This window comes from Biomphalaria glabrata, chromosome 3 (assembly GCF_947242115.1).
Source record: "Biomphalaria glabrata chromosome 3, xgBioGlab47.1, whole genome shotgun sequence".
NCBI lineage: Eukaryota > Metazoa > Mollusca > Gastropoda > Planorbidae > Biomphalaria > Biomphalaria glabrata.
In genome coordinates, this window is record NC_074713.1 from 17,038,435 (window position 1) to 17,060,368 (window position 21,934).

At 38.1% G+C, this 21,934-nt stretch overlaps 1 protein-coding gene across 6 annotated transcripts in view; it reads left to right on the forward strand.

Moving 5' to 3' along the window:
* The window catches only part of LOC106056919 (centrosomal protein of 128 kDa-like), a 107,272-nt gene that overhangs the window by 19,964 nt on the left and 65,374 nt on the right, over positions 1-21,934 (forward strand). For all 6 annotated transcript variants that reach the window (XM_056023742.1, XM_056023745.1, XM_056023744.1 and 3 more), the window contains exons 25-27: positions 2,602-2,718; positions 9,504-9,547; positions 11,644-11,707. In XM_056023742.1, the coding sequence (XP_055879717.1) occupies positions 2,602-2,718; positions 9,504-9,547; positions 11,644-11,707 (225 nt within the window). The remainder of the gene's footprint in view (positions 1-2,601; positions 2,719-9,503; positions 9,548-11,643; positions 11,708-21,934) is intronic.

Consider the following 21,934-nt stretch of genomic DNA (forward strand, 5'->3'; position numbering starts at 1 on the left):
GCTTACCATGGGGATTTACACACACACACACAATCTAGTAGACCAAGTTTTACTATTCATTTATAAAATTTAGCTCATCATGTTTTTTCCCAATTACAAGCTTAGATCCTTAACCCTTTTTTTTTTTGTGTGTGAAAAAATACTGAGTATACTCCAATGTAAGAACTAAAGGGACTATGCTTTGTTTCTAGATGTGTGAGCCCTTACATGTTTGTGACAACTCTGTTTGGCGGTTTATTGCACAAGCTGCACGTGACGCATAGTTCTAGGATTGGGGCGGGTGTTTTTTTAGCTGCTCGCTTTTCTATCCGCTGACACCGTTTAAATTAATTCGTGTCTGTCTGTCTTTCCTTATTTCTGTCTGTTTGTCTGTCTGTATGTCTGTCTCTCTCTCCCTCTCTCTCTCTATAGTCTATATATATATACCATATCTTTATTTTTGTAAAAATGACACCTAGCGGTGAAAGTGAAGAAGCTAACCCAAGTCATTCACCATTAAGAACATAAAGCTATCCAAGTTTTACTGTTATTGGGTTTTATAGGAGACAAACAAACAAGTTTAGGAATCTTGACATCAAAACGTCACTTTTTAATTTAATTTCATTTTTTTTTTGTGAGGGCGGAGCTTACGTAATACAAGTGGAAAAGAAAACTCCCATCAAAATGCATCTCATCGTTGAGACAAAGTGACCCGTGTAACAAGTTTTGTCTAATTGCCTCATGATGTACAAGCCTACAGCTAACTACATCTAGATGTATAGATCTAGTTCTAAAATGTTGATTTAGAGACAACACACAGATAACCTTGAACTTCAGTTCGAACGATCCGTTCGCCTCTTTATATTCCCGCCATTTGTCCCCAAAAAGAATTGTAGAAGTAGTGTATGAAGCTTGTACCATTTTGTTGTACACTCTTTTGTTCTATTAGCTATAGTAAATGTTTTATAGGTTTAACAAGTCAATAATTCAGGCATACATTTTAGAAGCTCTATTTTGGATCAATTTTTGTTAACACACACATTGCTTAATAAGTGAGCTAAACAGAATGTGAAGACTTGTCAAAATAAATCCAGTTTAAATTGCAATTTAATTAGTTTTAATAATTTCAATAAGGCGCTAATTGTTGCCAATTTTTTTCTAAATTTCTCTAATTAAGTTATTTCATCTGCCTACCTTTTTGATCTCGTTTAAAATTATATTTAAAAAAAATAATATTTTGAATTTCCAAAGATGAACTGATTTTTCCAAATGTCCAGCCAGAGTGCACCCTCAGGTTGTCAACTAATGTCTCAGTCTTTTTTTTTTCATCGCTTTCTCCTTACCCCCCCCTCCCTCTTTTTCTTAGATGTGTTCAGCATACTACATCCAGCAATCTCATTTCCTCATGAAATAATGATGTTCTCAAATGTTGTTTTAGAGAAATGCCACTTCACCATCGCCTTATCGTGCTTGTACTCAATGTTCTACAAGTCTACCGATAGCGTCTTCTTCTTTTCGTTTTTTTTTTTTAAAGTACATATGTATTGCAAAGATCTGTCTATACATAAACCATTTGTAAAGAAGCTGCTCTGGTGTCTACAAAACGCAGTTCATGCGTTAGTATCAAGTAGAACAAATGTGCAACATCTACAATCGGTTTGCCTACATTTAGAAACGTCTTCCCCCCTTTTCACTATTAGGATTATTTGATTAGTGCATTTTATCCCCCCCCCTTCCCCCCAACCACCCCGGTCATACAAAACACAATGTTTTACCAAGGGAGATAATGGAGGCGCGCTGGCTGAGTGGTAAAGCGCTTGGCTTCGGAATCAGGGGGTCTTGAGTTCGAATCCTGATGAAGACTAGTTGTTGTTTTTTTCTTTCGGGATATATAGTGTGCCTCTGAGTCCACCCAGCTCTAATGGGTAACTGACATTAGTTGGGGAAAAGTAAAGGCGGTTGGTCGTTGTGCTGGCCACATGACACCCTCGTCAACCGTGGACCACGAAAACAGATGACCTTTATATGATCTGTCCCATAGATGGCGAGGTCTGAAAGGTGAACTCCATTGCTTTACTAAATGGAGGTAATACATTTTTAACAAGTTTACTAAACAAGTTGGCCAGAATCCTCATTGTCCTTCTACAAAGTCTGGTAATGATACTTCTGATCTGTTGTTGGTCATATCATAGTTACTGTTGGGAATCTGACTAAAGTGTGAAGTTGTGTTTGTTGTAATGTGTGACAATGATTGACCAACAGTGGCTGTCTTAGTTCGTGTGTAACTCATACTACCTTTCAACAAATAAATAAACGTACTCAAATGTAAACACTATAACACTACTTCATTCCAATCTCGTCTATTGTGTGTGTATATATATATAGTTTGTCATTTCACCTATCATTACTGTCATTAGTTATGGTTGTCGTTCTGAACTTGATTGTGGACATATGGCATTGTCGCTAATTTTTCTTTCATTGATTTATGCAGCTGTTGTTCACATGGTTGATTGTGTAAAACTAATGAGTTGTGTTATGTTAGTTCACCAGCCCCTCCATTTTCTTTCCTTTATCTAGAACTATTTAATCTATTTAAAAATTTCTTGTTCCCTCCTTATTTAGGAGCACGTCCTTGACCTTTCCGATGAGCTTCAGCTAAGAAAGCTAAAAGAGGAAGAGCAGAAGAAACTCTTCGTGCGAGAGAAGTACAACATCATCTCAGACATGGAAGATATTCTGGTCAGTTAGCATCACATATCCAGCTAGTTGTTCAGACAGTCCCTTGGAGGGGAGCTTCCTTGAGTCTAGCCTTCGAAAAGTATTTCACTCAAATCTTAGTGCTGAGGGGATTAGTTTATATCCTGTAGAAAACTTCCAACTAGCAGTGCTGAGGGGTTTAGTTTATATCCTGTAGAAAACTTCCAACTAGCAGTGCTGAGGGGTTTAGTTTATATCCTGTAGAAAGCTTCCAACTAGCAGTGCTGAGGGGTTTAGTTTATATCTGTAGAAAACCTCCAACTAGCAGTGCTGAGGGGTTTAGTTTATATCCTGTAGAAAACTTCCAACTAGCAGTGCTGAGGGGTTTAGTTTATATCCTGTAGAAAACTTCCAACTAGCAGTGCTGAGGGGTTTAGTTTATATCCTGTAGAAAGCTTCCAACTAGCAGTGCTGAGGGGTTTAGTTTATATCCTGTAGAAAACTTCCAACTAGCAGCGCTGTGCTGAGGGGTTTAGTTTATATCCTGTAGAAAACTTCCAACTAGCAGCGGTGCTGAGGGGTTTAGTTTATATCCTGTAGAAAACTTCCAACTAGCAGCGCAGTGCTGAGGGGTTTAGTTTATATCCTGTAGAAAACTTCCAACTAGCAGCGGTGCTGAGGGGTTTAGTTTATATCCTGTAGAAAACTTCCAACTAGCAGTGCTGAGGGGTTTAGTTTATATCCTGTAGAAAACTTCCAACTAGCAGTGCTAAGGGGTTTAGTTTATATCCTGTAGAAAACTTCCAATTAGCAGTGCTGAGGGGTTTAGTTTATATCCTGTAGAAAACTTCCAACTAGCAGCGGTGCTGAGGGGTTTAGTTTATATCCTGTAGAAACTTCCAACTAGCGCAGTGCTGAGGGGTTTAGTTTATATCCTGTAGAAAACTTCCAACTAGCAGCGGTGCTGAGGGGTTTAGTTTATATCCTGTAGAAAACTTCCAACTAGCAGTGCTGAGGGGTTTAGTTTATATCCTGTAGAAAACTTCCAACTAGCAGCGGTGCTGAGGGGTTTAGTTTATATCCTGTAGAAAACTTCCAACTAGCAGTGCTGAGGGGTTTAGTTTCTATCCTCTATCCTTTTTATTAATCTTCGCTCATCTTGTTAGGATAAATAGTGCATTCTAGAATCCAGGAGAATGAGTTTCCGAAGCTAAGATTTAAAGAAAAGGAGAGCTCACAAAAATAGTATAAAAAAACAGCAGTGGTCTTTGTCCTAACAACCTTAAACCCTCGTTAGCCTTTAGTTATAGAAATAGTTGAATTCGACATTCATTATCAGGCTCTAAAAAATCCAGGTCCTTAAAGAATATTTGCTTTTATTCAAACACACAACTTGGTTTATATCTTTAAAAAATAAAAATTAAACACCAGGTGGCACCACTAGATCTAGACCTATCTTGGCGTCATTACACCGAAAGCCCCCGACTTAAAGGATAATATGTGAAGATTATCAAGTATCTAGCAGACTATTATTGGGAATTATAATCCCTCCCCATTTTGATTGACGTGTGCCGTTCGACCAGAGACAGTCGCCCATTGTTCTCCTGGTGTGAGTTCGCAAGAAACATGACACGAGGAATGACAGTAAACAGCATAGTTTGAGGGATTTGCTCGTTTCTTTTTCTCTTTCATTTCGGTTTTTACATCTGTATATATATATATGTGTGTGTAATATAGTTATATATTATTATTATATTATATATATTAGTATATATATATATATATGTATAGGGCCTATATATCTTGAAATCATTTATAACAGATGTTATTTCAACACAAGCTTCACGTAGTAAATGTTCTCTAGATATAACTTTAGCTGCAGTGTAGCAGTGACAACGTAATAGAAGATTATAGTATATTGACTAACACTTAAGAGTCAATTGGTGGTGACCAGTTATATAAAAAAAAACTGAGCCATTCAAACTCTGATTATGTTCATGTCGCTATATATCACTTAATGTGCTAAAGATGTAATTGGTGCCACGACCTATCTCTGTTGAGTATCTCCTGCACGCTGTACAGCCGTACTATCTGTAAACATGTCAGTGCCAACTGGTATTCTTGTCTGAAGTATTTTCTATATCGCCGAAATGTACAACCTTATTTTACCAGCTGTCTGTTTTGCTTTCAATAAATAGTTGGGAGGGGGAGTGCTCCTGAAAAAAAACCTGTCCGTTCATTGTGACGTATGGTGCTCAGCGGATTAACTATTGAATTAGTTTATGTTGCTGTTTCGTAATGCTGAGTTGTAGAACACTTTCTTAAAAAAAAGATGACCTTTAAACTATTTTATACAATAGTCATACAACGTCTCCATGCTCCTCCATGTTGTCTACGCTTCTGAATATCAACAAAATCTAAATGAGACTCTTGAATCGATTGCCATTCACAAAAATTGACTGTCAACGCCTTATTTTTCCCTCCCCCCTATTTTTTCCATTTCACCTAATTAAAGAAACACTTCCGGTAAAAGGCAAATGGCTTCGAGGCTAAAACCAAATCAAACTAAAAACTGTTTTAATGTTCCCATTCAATCATTCAGCGGAAGTTTGAAGTCGGATGAGAATTCTGTTTTTTTGGTTTTAGTTTTACGAATGCCGGGGACAAAAATAAAAACGGAGGGTGACATTTTTATTGGACATTTAAGTCTCTAAAATGAAAGAGCATTTCCCATGAGAGTTCAACCAATCGCGAGGTATATTGTACATTAAGAAATTGTAGGTAAAGCAAGGTCACCATGACTAAACTAAACTAATGGCAATATGCCAAAATAAAAAAAATAAACTTCAATAGAACCCCCGGCAGATATCGGCTTTGTCTTTGTTATATTTGACAAAATATGCATGTCATATCTGGGTCTTCGTTGTCACTTGAGATTCTGCACCCTTCCGAAATATATGTACTGGAAAAGAGGTTCTTAAACATTTTTGACCTGAGGACCCCTTTGTACAGTCAAAACTTGCTACATGACAAATGCATAGTACATTAGTTACAAATGTTAAAAAAAATTGTTGACGAGTGTTTATTGAGATTATAATTTTGTTTTTAATTCAATTGTAAAAATATAATTGACTTGGATGATGTTGATGAGATTTTATGAAAGTATTTATGTCTGGCTCAATGTTTGTAAGTAGCAACCGCTAATCTCCACGGGCAGAAACTTCTGGTTGGTTTCTTTTATTTGTCACGAGGTTCATACCCCTCAACTCAAGAAAACATTAAGAAACTGGAACAGACACAAAATAGAGCAGGGAGATTCATAACAAACGAATATTCACATTTGACTAGAGTAACACCTTTAGTAAAATCACTAAATTTAGAAAGCCTTCAGGACAGAAGGCTCAAAAGTAAAGTAGCAATCATACATAAAACACTGAACCATAATAATCAAATACAAAAACAAAATTTAATAAAATACTCAGAAAGACACAAAGATAAAGGCACATTCCTCGTCCCATATGCTAGGACAAATTTGTACAAATACTCCTTCTTCCCTAGTGCTATTAGAGCATGGAATGGGTTGCCTGAGCTAGCCAGGAAAACCAGTGACTTGGCAGAATTTAAGTCATTGGTTAATATGCATGACTAAATGCATGACGCGTAGGACGTAATCATCTTCTTTTTTGAAGTAACGTCTGTATTATATAAGATAAGATATTGGCACTAAATCCACATTCTAGGAACTGTGGCTAAATGTTGTTTGTTTACGTTTGATGAATGAGGTCCATTAGATCTACACTTAGATCTAGATCTAGACTTAGATTTAGATCTAACTGTAGTTCTAGACTGAGATCTAGACTTAGATCTTGAATCTAGATTTGGATCTAAAACTAGGTCTAGATCTAGCTATATCTATGTCTAGTTTGTATGACAAATGACAATGGAGATATTAATTTTTATTTGCGAGGGGAAAGTCTTGTACATTATTGTAGCTTAAAGTAGGTCAAGAAGTTTTTTTTTTTTCGTGTTGCCAATTTATCTAATTTTGTAAGAAGAATAAATCTTTTTTAGTTTCTCTTTATTACTTGTAACATGTTATTAATTTTGAATGTATGGATACGGTTAATAATTATTATTTTAAAAACATATAAGTGTACGCTAAATAAATATATGGAGATGCTGTGGCTGAGGGGTGAAGCACTTGGATCCGGAAGTCCTGTGTTCGAATCCTGATGAAGACTCTAGGTGGACCACTTCGGGGTTGATTTTGAGTTTGTGTTTCCACACATACTGTCTTTGTAACCTTGTTATATCTACATTTCGTTATGTCTTTCTGGTTTTCTGTCAACTTTTAATGTCTTTCTAGTTTTCAGATCACCTTTGGTGTGTCTTTCTAGTTTTCAGATCACCTTTGGTGTGTCTTTATAGTTTTCAGATCACCTTTGGTGTGTCTTTCTAGTTTTCAGATCACCTTTGGTGTGTCTTTCTAGTTTTCTGTTCTTTTTTTTTTTGTGTGTGTGGTGTGTCTTTCTAGATTTCAGTTCATCTTTGGTGTGTCTTTCTAGTTGTGTTATCATCGTTGGTGTGTCTTTCTAGATTTCAGATCACCTTGGAGCGTCTTTCTAGTTTTCTGTTAATCTTTGGTGTGTGTCTTTCTAGATTTCTGTTCATCTTAGGTGTGTCTTTCTAGATTTCTGTTCATCTTAGGTGTGTCTTTCTAGATTGACCATGTCAAGTCTCAACACAGTTTAAATTAACAACTTTTAATCTTTGTCGCCTGAACTTCCAACCCCAGGGTCCCGAGTTCGAATATCAAGAGACTGGGATTTTGATTTTTTACGACGCTTCTGATTCCACCCAACTCTAATGGGTACCTGACATAAGTTTGGGTAAAGTAAAGGCGGTTGGTCGTTATTCCGCCCAACTCTAATGGGTACCTGACATAAGTTTGGGCAAAGTAAAGGCGGTTGGTCGTTATTCCACCCAACTCTAATGGGTACCTGACATAAGTTTGGACAAAGTAAAGGCGGTTGGTCGTTATTCCACCCAACTCTAATGGGTACCTGACATAAGTTTGGGCAAAGTAAAGGCGGTTGGTCGTTATTCCACCCAACTCTAATGGGTACCTGACATAAGTTTGGACAAAGTAAAGGCGGTTGGTCGTTATTCCACCCAACTCTAATGGGTACCTGACATAAGTTTGGACAAAGTAAAGGCGGTTGGTCGTTATTCCACCCAACTCTAATGGGTACCTGACATAAGTTTGGACAAAGTAAAGGCGGTTGGTCGTTATTCCGCCCAACTCTAATGGGTACCTGACATAAGTTTAGGCAAAGTAAAGGCGGTTGGTCGTTATTCCACCCAACTCTAATGGGTACCTGACATAAGTTTGGGCAAAGTAAAGGCGGTTGGTCGTTATTCCACCCAACTCTAATGGGTACCTGACATAAGTTTGGGCAAAGTAAAGGCGGTTGGTCGTTATTCCACCCAACTCTAATGGGTACCTGACATAAGTTTGGGCAAAGTAAAGGCGGTTGGTCGTTATTCCGCCCAACTCTAATGGGTACCTGACATAAGTTTGGGCAAAGTAAAGGCGGTTGGTCGTTATTCCGCCCAACTCTAATGGGTACCTGACATAAGTTTGGGCAAAGTAAAGGCGGTTGGTCGTTATTCCGCCCAACTCTAATGGGTACCTGACATAAGTTTGGGCAAAGTAAAGGCGGTTGGTCGTTATTCCACCCAGCTCTAATGGGTACCTGACATAAGTTTGGGCAAAGTAAAGGCGGTTGGTCGTTATTCCGCCCAACTCTAATGGGTACCTGACATAAGTTTGGGCAAAGTAAAGGCGGTTGGTCGTTATTCCACCCAGCTCTAATGGGTACCTGACATAAGTTTGGGCAAAGTAAAGGCGGTTGGTCGTTATTCCGCCCAACTCTAATGGGTACCTGACATAAGTTTGGGCAAAGTAAAGGCGGTTGGTCGTTATTCCACCCAACTCTAATGGGTACCTGACATAAGTTTGGGCAAAGTAAAGGCGGTTGGTCGTTATTCCACCCAACTCTAATGGGTACCTGACATAAGTTTGGGCAAAGTAAAGGCGGTTGGTCGTTATTCCACCCAACTCTAATGGGTACCTGACATAAGTTTGGGCAAAGTAAAGGCGGTTGGTCGTTATTCCACCCAACTCTAATGGGTACCTGACATAAGTTTGGGCAAAGTAAAGGCGGTTGGTCGTTATTCCGCCCAACTCTAATGGGTACCTGACATAAGTTTGGGCAAAGTAAAGGCGGTTGGTCGTTATTCCGCCCAACTCTAATGGGTACCTGACATAAGTTTGGGCAAAGTAAAGGCGGTTGGTCGTTATTCCGCCCAACTCTAATGGGTACCTGACATAAGTTTGGGCAAAGTAAAGGCGGTTGGTCGTTATTCCGCCCAACTCTAATGGGTACCTGACATAAGTTTGGGCAAAGTAAAGGCGGTTGGTCGTTATTCCGCCCAACTCTAATGGGTACCTGACATAAGTTTGGGCAAAGTAAAGGCGGTTGGTCGTTGTACTGACCCCATGACACCCTCGTAAACCATCGGCCATAGAATTAGATAACCTTTACATAATCTGCCCAATAGAGCCCACGGTCTGAAAGGGTATTTTCTTTTTTTCCCCAAAAGCACACAGTAAATTCAGCCTATGTAATAAATTGTCATGTTTGATACAGTCATATAATGAGACAGTATTATTCTAATTTTTTTAGCTTCTCATTTGATCAATAATGAAGACAAGAATCTAATGAATAGTATTGCAGTGTTTTCATTTTTTTTCTTCTGGCCAGGATGCTCAAAAGGAGAAAGCCAAAATTGAAGAAAGATATAGAAGGTGAGCCATAGTTGGATTTATTGCTTGTCAATATTTACATTACTTTGGTAATTAATGACACAGAATTAGCTGTCTCCGTGTTTTTTCAAATTATGCCCACGCTATTATTTGACTTGAATGAATATATAAATACCTTAGCTGCCTGGTTGTGTTTATGCACTTTAAATTGTCATCACAAAGGTCGCGAGTTCGAACCTGTAGCTTCCATCCCTTGCCGCCCTGAAGGGGGTTTAGATTAGGGACGTAGTTTATTCCTTATCCGATACTTACAAAACTAAACAGGTCTTAGTGTAGGCCAGTGTTTCTTAAATTATGTGCCGCGGCACACTAGCAACAACCATTATTAGTAGCCTTAGCAGACGCACAGCAGTTCTTGAATTGGTAACGATAATAATAAGCGATGTGTTTCATGTAAATTTTTTAGGTGTATGCTAATAATAACAAATTATTACTAAGCATTATTCATTGTTATCCATGGAGAAATACGTTAGTAAGAATGAAACTGCGAAAGTGTTCAATGAAAAGCAAGGAACAAAACAAAGGTACAAAGAAGATTACATCGGGTATGGTTTCATATCTTCGGGACCTGAAGATGCTCCATTGTCATTCTGTCTGATCTGCAATGCAACTCTATCGAATGAGGCGCTTGTTCCAAGCAAATTGAAGAGACACTTGGAAACAAAACATCCAGCTGTAAAAGCGCAACCTAAGGAATACTTCGAAAACATCAGGGCTCAACAAACGAAACAAGCTAAGAAACATACGAAGTACCTAAAGCTGCCAGAAAAGGGATTGATTGCAAGTTATAAGGTTGCTCAGTTATTAGCAAAACGCAAGAAAGCACACACAGAGGCTGAATCAGAAGCTCTTTGCTGAAAGATTTGATGTCTGTTCTGGATCTAGTGATTGAAGTTGTAAACTTCATAAAATCTCGACCGCTTGCATCCCGACTTTTCTCAGAGCTTTGTAAAGCAATGGATTCAGACTAAAAATATCTCCTGTATCACCTCAACGTTCGTTGGCTCTCCAGGGGGAAAAGTGTTAAAGCGTGTCGTCCAACTCAAGGCTGAGCTGATTTCATTCTTGGGGGCTGAAAACAAAAGACTTTGGATTTTCTATTCTTGACGAGATCTGGTGGGTTAAGGTGACATTTCTCTCTGATTTATTTGACAAATTAAATTCATTGAATTTAAGTCTTAAAGGACCATCGAAAACCATCATCACTGCATCCTCAAAACTGAAGTCATTTGGTGAAAAATTGTCTTTGTGTCAAAGTAAGATCTCGAAAAAAGTCTTCAACTGCTTTACTACTTAAATGAATGTGCTTCAAATAAAGAAATCCCCCCGAAATTATGGACACTTTGACACACCTGCAGTCAGCAGTTTGAAGTAATGAGTATGGATGGGTCAGCTCTCCATTTGGAAACAATGAAGCTACAAATCTTACAAAATGAAGAAGAGCAGCTCATTGATTTAAAAAATGATGCAGTTCTAAAGTCAATTTTTTGGGGAAAACAGCCAGGACATGTTTTGGATTTCAATCAACAAGTTATATCCAATCAGTTTAACAGCAATGAAAATAATTCTTCCATTTGCATCATAATGGTTATGTGAGTTTGGATTTTCAGTACTGACTGAAATCAAGTCTAAGAAAAGAGAGAGACTTCTTACAATAGACGATGAAATGCGAGTTTGTTTGTCGACTTTGGAGCCTCGATTAGATCGCATTTGCTCTCAAAACTGGCACACCCTTCACATTAAATGTAATACTTAAAAACAGGTCAAATCTTTTTTTTCTTTTTATTATAAAACAACTGTTGCTCTTCGTGGTGTGCCGCGAAATTTTTTTAGTTTTTTTTTACTGTGCCGGCAGACAAAAAAGTTTGAGAAACACTGGTGTAGGCCTTTGTGTAGTTCTTCCTCCTTCGCTGGCATGTTGATGTGGAGAGAGAAATAAAAGCTTTTTGTCATGCTTAGTCTCAGATACAATGTAAGTTTATTTGCAGAGGAATTAATCTTTGCAAACATTTTGATTGTGATGCATATTCCTTTGCAACAACAATGTATAACTATGTATAGAAACTTTCTGACCACAGATTGCAAGACACGCTCAAATCACTTCAGCAGGACTTGAAGTCTGGCTCAATGGACATCGGCAAGGTAAAAAAAAAACACAAACTACCGGTACTTCCTGTATGCAGTCAGATTAAGTCTACATTGAAACCATATAAGTATCCGATTCTTCTACTCTGTTTCTCTCTTCTAATTTGTTGGACCTTTGGGGCGCTGTGTCATGTAGACTCCCTCTATTCCTCTCTGTCATCTAGCACTCGGCCTATACATTTGGAGGAATTTCATGCAGCGTTTCTCAAACTGGAGGTGGGGCGTGTGCTAACAACAAAGGAGGATTTTATTTGGTTTGTAATTCGTGTAAAAACGAAATTATTACCAATATTTAAAAACCCAGGTCATAAATTTAGTGACGTATTGCTATAGTCTGAGTAGAAAATTTCGTACTGTTTTCGCGAGAGGTGTTTGCAAGGAGATCGATACGAAACGTTTTCTTGAGGAAGACAGTTCAATACGTCTTCGCCAACGCCATTCTAGAGTCTGCCCGTCTTTCGTGCGCCTTAATGCTCAAATGTCTACCATCGTTCTGTTGACGTCTTGTATGTGAGCAAAACAGACTCGCTACAAGACGTCTTGGTCAACGTGATGACTATCTTATGAGTTATTATGAGTTTTTGCGCTCCCTCGGAGCCCTCTAGTTCGATAAAGAAAGCGCGATCATTCATTTTTTTTTTTTTTTTGGGGGGGGGGTCTGGGAGAGGGGCGTCACTAATAAAAATTGAGAAACACTGATTGTATTCTTATTGTTATACCAAATACCAATGTACTGTTTATTTTTTTAAAACCTTTATTCACTTACCAATTAGCCTGTATAATAGTTCGTATTTCAGTAATATTGTCTGCGTATAGTGATTTGCCTATAACAGTGATGCTCAACCTAATTCGACCTGCGGGCCATTTTAACTTTCGACACGCGTGTCGCGGGCCACATCAACAAAAGGGAAAAAAAAATGAAATAAAAATTCACCTGAAACGATTTAAAACTATTGGATCTACTTACATTAATTTAATGGGATATTTAAAGTATATCATTAAAGTATATCATTTTTTACGCATCTAATAATGGCTTCTTTTCTCTACTTAAAATGTGAGCAACATTTTAGTTAACTTTATCACCAACTTATTTTCTTATCTCTTTTTGGTAAATATTCCAATCGACCCTCCAATCTCTAGTCGTAGTTTAATCAATCTTTTATACGCGGCTCAAACCAAGAAGGTCTTTATATTTGTTTTATAATGCCGCTCTATATGTTGTTGTTTCTGAAACAATCAGACTTTCTTTATAAAACAATTATATTGACTTGTGTTCCTCAAAAAGATCCATTCACTTTTTCTGGTAGACTCTACATTCAGAGTTCCATTACATAAACTCATAAAAGCACACTCGTTAAACGTCATGATACTAATCCATCAGAGAAAAAGCGAGAGCCCTAACGAAGGTAAAGATACATTTTCAACTTTTTTGAAGGGGGGAGGATTTTCTACTTTTTGTGACGACGTTTCGGCGGGCCGGATGGAACCACGTCGCGGGCCGGTTCTGGCCCGCGGGCCGTACTTTGGGCATCACTGGCCTATAAGATTCACCTCAGTGCCTGGTTATGTTGTCGCCTCCTGTAGCAAGTCTTTCTTGTAACGGCTGTTACATAATTTCTAAAGTTAGTGTGGGAAAAGGGGGTAGACTTCTGAGTTCTGAAACTTAATTGCTTCATGAAGTTTGTGAATTTAATATGAATGTTTCTTGCAGCTAGATCTACTCTTGTGAATTTAAATGTCCCTTGTGATAGTTCTACTCTTTGAATATAACTGTTTATTGCAGCTAGATCTACTCTTGTGAATTTAACTGTCCCTTGTGATAGTTCTATTCTTTAAATATAACTATTTCTTGCAGCTAGCTCTACTCTTTTGAATTTAACTGTTTCTTGCAGCTAGCTCTACTCTTTTGAATTTAACTGTTTCTTGCAGCTAGCTCTACTCTTTTGAATTTAACTGTTTCTTGCAGCTAGCGCTACTCTTTTGAATTTAACTGTTTCTTGCAGCTAGCTCTACTTTTTCGAACTGAATCCTTTCCTACAACTAGTTACTGTTTGTTGTTGTTGTTGCTGTTTAGACAAAGCAATCGACCCATGTGCAATCCTCCTCATCGCAAGCTGTCTCGTGTCTGCTACGTCACGTGTCCGGATGGCCGGGGCCGGTTCTGGTTATCCTTGCTCTCGGCTCCCCACAATGCAGATTGTTTTAAAATTCGACTTGTGTTTACTTTTTTTTTTTAAAGTATGAGAAGCCTTTTACTAATATCTATTTACTAATATCTATTTACCAATATCTGTTTACTAATATATATGTCCTTGCATCATGCCGTATAGATGACTTCAAAAAAGAATTCATTTGATTAAAAAAAGGATCGATAATTGGATAGCATTTTACATTTCTAACAATTTTTTGAACCATTGTTGTGGGAAACGATTTCATATAGCGCTCTCATCTCAAGTTAGGAAATATTGTGTTAGGATTGGAATGTCATTAAGGCTTTGTGAGAACCCCCTGACCTTTGTGAGCTCACGTGGTAGAAGAGTGAGAGAAAAAAAAAGTTCTCTGATCACATGTGGTGCCCCCTCCCAAGGGAAATAAAATTGGGAAAATAGTTGTTTTAATATTAAAAGAACAACAGCAAAGGGTCAAAGGTTGGAAGAGTTAGCCAATCAAACTAGAGCCAACGTGAACATAAGACCAAAACACCAACTCGATCCCAACACATACACACGAACAGCTGTGACTGTTTGGTGATTAGATAATATTCGAGCGTCATCGGGTTTACGTCACGTGTCTGGCCGGGACTGATTTCACTATTAAACTCAACTTATGACAGAATATTCTTTTGGTGAGGCTAATGATTGATGAAAGGTGGGCCACAAGAAATAACTTTGGGATTTGTTTTGGATCATGAGCCACAGGTCTACGTTGTATGTCTTGTACACTTCAACCAAAATGTTTACATCACCATCAAAGAAAACTTCCAGAGAGGTGGACTGGAGAATAGTCATTGAGATTACTTGCAGCGAAGGCACTTTTTTTTTGTTATTGTTGTTGTGTGGAGATGCATGCATATTGGCTTTTTTTTTAATATCAAAAGTCTTACATAAATATGCACTATTTTTAGTTGCCGAATTCTGAATGTTTTGCTTGTTGAACTAGATAAAGAATAATTCATAAAACAACATTTTATAGACAACCACCTACAGACTCCTCACTCGTAATTAATACAACTTTATACATACTGAACACGCGGAAATAATACAACCATTTACCTACTCAACGCTCGGAAATAATACAACCTTATACATACTGAACACTCGGAAATAATACAACCATTTACCTACTCAACGCTCGGAAATAATACAACCTTATACATACTGAACACTCGGAAATAATACAACCATTTACCTACTGAACGCTCGGAAATAAACAACCTTATACATACTGAAAACTCGGAAATAATACAACCATTTACCTACTGAACTCTCGGAAATAAACAACCTTATACAAGCTGAACACTCGGAAATAAACAACCTTATACAAGCTGAACACTCGGAAATAAACAACCTTATACACACTGGACACTCGGAAATAATACAACCTTATACACACTGGATACTCGGAAATAATACAACCTTATCACATACTGGACACTCGGAAATAATACAACCTTAATTTCGAAAATAATACAACCTTAATTTATTTCTCTTATAGAGACTAAACTGGAAACCCGAAAAAAAACAGCTCTATACAGACTTAAGAAAATCGAAGATGATGTGTCAGTTGGTTACATTCCGTCTGCTCACAATTTGTAGATTTGGCAGCAACGTTACAATCTACATTCATGTACGACATTCAGTCAAAAAGAAAAAGTAAACCAGATGTAGGCCTACATTTTTACAACGCTCATTTCAACTCACTCTGTCCGTCAGTCTGTCTGTCTGGTAAAAAGTTTGTACACGTTATTTCTTGCACACCCAATCTCGGATCAAGCTGAAATTTTCCACAATTATTTCTTTTAACTGACAAAACAAGAATCAATAAGAAAAAAATTAGCCAATTAGTTAATTAACTATTGGTAATTAATTATTGTATTTGGTATCTCAAACAAGGAAAAGAAATTGTACTTGACTGATGTGGTGGAATAAGTTGAATTAGACCCCTTATACTTTATATAGACAAATTTGAAACAAACATTACATAAACATAAAACCTTGTATTTTCATAAGCACCTTCCTAGCACAGTGGTTAGTGTATTGGCTTGAGGAGGCTTAGCCCTAGGGTTCGAAATCAGGTCGTTCAACTTTTTTTTTAAATAAGTGCATCTAAAAGGCGATCACTGTAACATTTACTCAGATACCTTTGTTTCTCCCCCCCCCTTTTTTTCCCAACTGGTCCAGACAAGTGATAGCATCATTGCGTTTAGGGAAAGCTAAAAGTATGAAATTGCGCTAAACAAAAACAAAATGGTAAAAATATTTGTAATCTCAAAATGTATCATTGTTAGTCTAGATCAGGCATGTCAAACTCATTAAGGTGTATGGGTCGCATAAAAACTTACTATGACCTGAGGGGCCGCAGCCAAAAGTCAGTTGCAAACAGCCTACTAGTTTTATGTAAATTAGAAACAATACAATAGAATACAATAATTAATGGCATACCTGTCCCTTAGTTAGTTAAATTTCTAGTACTATTTCGTACTTTAAAATTAATATGATTACGCGTTATTTTCTTTGTTCTGATGCTTAACATCTTTTATGGGATACAAGGTTATTAATGCCATGTTGAAGTTTGTTTTCCACTGACACTTTCATCACTGATGACAAATTTTGATGAGATCATCTCGAAAGGTAAGGTGCTTTTGTAGCTTTCATTACGGAAAAGAACTGTTCACAGAGATAAGTTGTTTGCAAACAGCAAGTATTCTGGCTGCAAATTTCCGTACCGTTCAGGGTAAATAACTGTAAAATTTTGGCACAGCCAATTCTATATACTTGATTTCAACAAAGAATCTGACTGCTATTCTATCAGCTCTAGTTTCACATTACTAGCAGCAACTTCAGAATCAAATGAGAATGGAGATACAAACAGCGAAAATTCTTGCTAGTATGGAACGAAGTCACGAAAATGGTCATTGAAAGCATCTACTAACGATTACAGGTGTACGACATATTTACCTAATGTTGTAGCCGTATTAAATATTTGTAGTTTCTGACACGTTGAGAAGTGAACAGATTCCTCTTCATATTTCATTTATCCACAGTCGTAATGTTGCTTGTAAGCACTTCACATGATTACACTCAGTTGCGACAATTTTTTCTTTACTTTGTAGTTTCAAATTCAAGTCTTGCAGGTGACCAGTGAGATCAACTGCCAATGCCAAATCTCGAACCAATTAGTCAGTTTCGAAATGTTCAACAGGTTCACCTTTCATGTTCAGAAACAATACAATTTCCTCACGCAGTGCAAAAAATCTTTTGAATACTTTATTACATGAGAGCCAGCGGACTTCTGTGTAGTAGTGAACAATCCAATGCCATCCAGAAACATTGAAAATTGGCTTTGATTTAAACTACGGGCACGAATAAAATTGAGAGCGACTGAAACCTGTCTTATGACATGTTGGAACTGCAATTGCTGAGTGCAGAATGTTTCTTGGTGAATGATGCACTGAAAATGAGGACATTTAAAATTAGCAAGTCTCTCTTATTTTTGAAAGCAGCTTTACATCAAAACCATTTCATTTTATGGTTGGTGCGCCATCCGTTGACATGTCATTTATTCTATCTTCCACAGTGTTCCTAGTTAACGCTATTTCTGTGAATGCTTTCACCTTTTCTGGACAAATTACTTCTGCAGCTTTAACGACACACTCCTTCATAAAATCACATTCACTAAATGATTCGCTATGGCTTGCAATTAAGTTTGAAAAATGTAGCTGGCTTTCACTACAGACTCACTCTCGTTGTTCAGGTTAACAAATACTATTTTTCGATTCAAGTAGCTTGTCATCTCTTATTTTCCAGCGTAGCAGTTTAACATTATTTTGATAATTTTTAGGTAGCTAAGCGGGCCGCATTTGGCCCCCGAACGCCGTGTTTGACATGCCTGGTCTAGATCAATTAAAAATTTAATTACATAACTGATCCAAACTAGTTGATACAACATTATTACTACGCTTAGTATAAGCTTTGTTTTTGTTGTTGTTGTTGTTTTTTTAAGTATTTTTTTCTTGCTTAAAACAAATCCTACTAACAATATCAAAATAAGCACAAACTGTATGCTATAAAAGAAACTAAACACTTGGAAATAATTCTTGCTGATAGTCTTACAAGTCTCCAGAAATATTTTCTGTCTCATGAAAGACAATGTGAAGATGAGTTATGTGGTCCGAAATTTTCTGCAATGTCAATTGACGTCAAGGCAAGTTTGTATGAGTATAAACAACTAGATCGGCACTAATACTTGTCTAATTCATTGAAAACACTAATGTTACAGAGAAGGCTAAACAGGCGGTACATTACAAACATATACAAGTGACTTTGTTACACATATTTACGGACGTCTGTTACAAGTGTTTCTATTTAGTGTTCCTTCATCAGCATAATGTAGGGGAAACAACTGCCAAGTTTTCTTTAATAAACACAAGATGGAAACCTTTCTGACAAGGCCGGGGATTAACCCATGACATTGAGTGGCAAACTGAAAATAAAATGTAAGCAGGCTATATTTAGACACTGATAGAACTTTATTTTTTTCTTTTAATTTTTTCATCTAGCCACTATACAAATTATCTTTGGGGTTTTATCTAACATAAACACTATTTTAAATAATATCACATAGTCATGTAGATGTCACGCCATATACATTTAAGCAGGCTACACTTAGACACTGACAGAACAATGTTTTTCTTCTAATTGTCCTATCTAGCCACTACGGTAGACAAATTATTTTTTGAGTTAGAACATAAACACTATTTTAAATATTATCACATGGTCATAAATGTCACGATAGGAAAAAACATATTTTTTTTAGAATCTACATTTATCTATTGACTGCAACAATTAAATTTTGATGATTATTGATTATAAATCTATTATTACACAGAAAATTAATTCCATGCACAAATACAACTTAAAGTAAATCAAATGTCATGAACTATTACTTTACCTGCTAGTACCCGACACACACATTACAATACAACTTAGATGACAAGTAACACTTGATGAAATAACGACATTCCACGTAACATAGTGCTGGAACACAACAGAAGATTCAAAGAAACTATTCGCCACAATAATTCAACGTATTGAAAGATTAACCACCGACTCCTTGTGATTGCTAAGCACCAAGATTTCACAAATTACCATTTGTAAACGTTTCATATTTTTGTCCTGTTCACATGATAGTTTCCCTTATTAGATTTACACTTAACCAATTGAAACCTCCGATATGTGAATGTAATCAACCGGGACCTCCAAGCAGTGGACATCCATTTTAATGCTAATAGGAAGACCTAGCCCTAGACCGCATAATGTGGATAGAGATGTTGACTACTGGGAAGACATAGCCTTAGACCGCATAATGTGGATAGAGAAGTTGACTACTGGGAAGACATACCCTAGACCGCATAATGTGGATAGAGATGTTGACTACTGGGAAGACATACCCTAGACCGCATAATGTGGATAGAGATCTTGACTACTGGGAAGACATACCCTAGACCGCATAATGTGGATAGAGATGTTGACTACTGGGAAGACATACCCTAGACCGCATAATGTGGATAGAGATGTTGACTACTGGGAAGACATACCCTAGACCGCATAATGTGGATAGAGATCTTGACTACTGGGAAGACATAGCCTTAGACCGCATAATGTGGATAGAGAAGTTGACTACTGGGAAGACATACCCTAGACCGCATAATGTGGATAGAGATGTTGACTACTGGGAAGACATACCCTAGACCGCATAATGTGGATAGAGATGTTGACTACTGGGAAGACATACCCTAGACCGCATAATGTGGATAGAGATGTTGACTACTGGGAAGACCTAGCCCTAGACCGCATAATGTGGATAGAGATGTTGACTACTGGGAAGACATAGCCTTAGACCGCATAATGTGGATAGAGAAGTTGACTACTGGGAAGACATACCCTAGACCGCATAATGTGGATAGAGATGTTGACTACTGGGAAGACATACCCTAGACCGCATAATGTGGATAGAGATGTTGACTACTGGGAAGACATACCCTAGACCGCATAATGTGGATAGAGATGTTGACTACTGGGAAGACATACCCTAGACCGCATAATGTGGATAGAGATGTTGACTACTGGGAAGACATACCCTAGACCGCATAATGTGGATAGAGATGTTGACTACTGGGAAGACATACCCTAGACCGCATAATGTGGATAGAGATGTTGACTACTGGGAAGACATACCCTAGACCGCATAATGTGGATAGAGAAGTTGACTACTGGGAAGACATACCCTAGACCGCATAATGTGGATAGAGATGTTGACTACTGGGAAGACATACCCTAGACCGCATAATGTGGATAGAGATGTTGACTACTGGGAAGACATACCCTAGACCGCATAATGTGGATAGAGATGTTGACTACTGGGAAGACATACCCTAGACCGCATAATGTGGATAGAGATGTTGACTACTGGGAAGACATACCCTAGACCGCATAATGTGGATAGAGATGTTGACTACTGGGAAGACATACCCTAGACCGCATAATGTGAATAGAGATGTTGACTACTGGGAAGACCTAGCCCTAGACCGCATAATGTGGATAGAGATGTTGACTACTGGGAAGACCTAGCCCTAGACCGCATAATGTGGATAGAGATGTTGACTACTGGGAAGACATACCCTAGACCGCATAATGTGGATAGAGATGTTGACTACTGGGAAGACATACCCTAGACCGCATAATGTGAATAGAGATGTTGACTACTGGGAAGACCTAGCCCTAGACCGCATAATGTGGATAGAGATGTTGACTACTGGGAAGACCTAGCCCTAGACCGCATAATGTGGATAGAGATGTTGACTACTGGGAAGACCTAGCCCTAGACCGCATAATGTGGATAGAGATGTTGACTACTGGGAAGACCTAGCCCTAGACCGCATAATGTGAATAGAGATGTTGACTACTGGGAAGACATACCCTAGACCGCATAATGTGAATAGAGATGTTGACTACTGGGAAGACCTAGCCCTAGACCGCATAATGTGGATAGAGATGTTGACTACTGGGAAGACCTAGCCCTAGACCGCATAATGTGGATAGAGATGTTGACTACTGGGAAGACATACCCTAGACCGCATAATGTGGATAGATATGTTGACTACTGGGAAGACCTAGCCCTAGACCGCATAAATATGAATAGAGATGTTGACTACTGGGAAGACCTAGCCCTAGACCGCATAATGTGGATAGAGATGTTGACTACTGGGAAGACCTAGCCCTAGACCGCATAATGTGGATAGAGATGTTGACTACTGGGAAGACAGCCCTACACCGCATAATGTGAATAGAGATGTTGACTACTGGGAAGACCTAGCCCTAGACCGCATAATGTGGATAGAGATGTTGACTACTGGGAAGACCTAGCCCTAGACCGCATAATGTGGATAGAGATGTTGACTACTGGGAAGACATACCCTAGACCGCATAATGTGGATAGATATGTTGACTACTGGGAAGACCTAGCCCTAGACCGCATAAATATGAATAGAGATGTTGACTACTGGGAAGACCTAGCCCTAGACCGCATAATGTGGATAGAGATGTTGACTACTGGGAAGACCTAGCCCTAGACCGCATAATGTGGATAGAGATGTTGACTACTGGGAAGACAGCCCTACACCGCACTATGTGGAGAAAGTGGTGACAAAAAATGCTCTGGACCGCGAAAAAGCGTTGGCCTCAGCTCTAGAAGAAAATCGTGCTAAATGAAAAATGGCTGGTTCCTCTGACACCTAGCAAATGCCACCTTTACATACGTTGTCTGTGGGCGGGAATGTGGCTCTACAATCACATGAAATAGTGCTTTACGTGATGAAGTCGTTGCCAACAATTGAACATTTGAAAAATATTCAGCTGCAGGCCTACTTTTTACCTTTACTTGAAGTGATAGTATTTGGTCACAGTGTTTTATTGGTAAAGTCAGTTAATTTATCATCGTATTTTG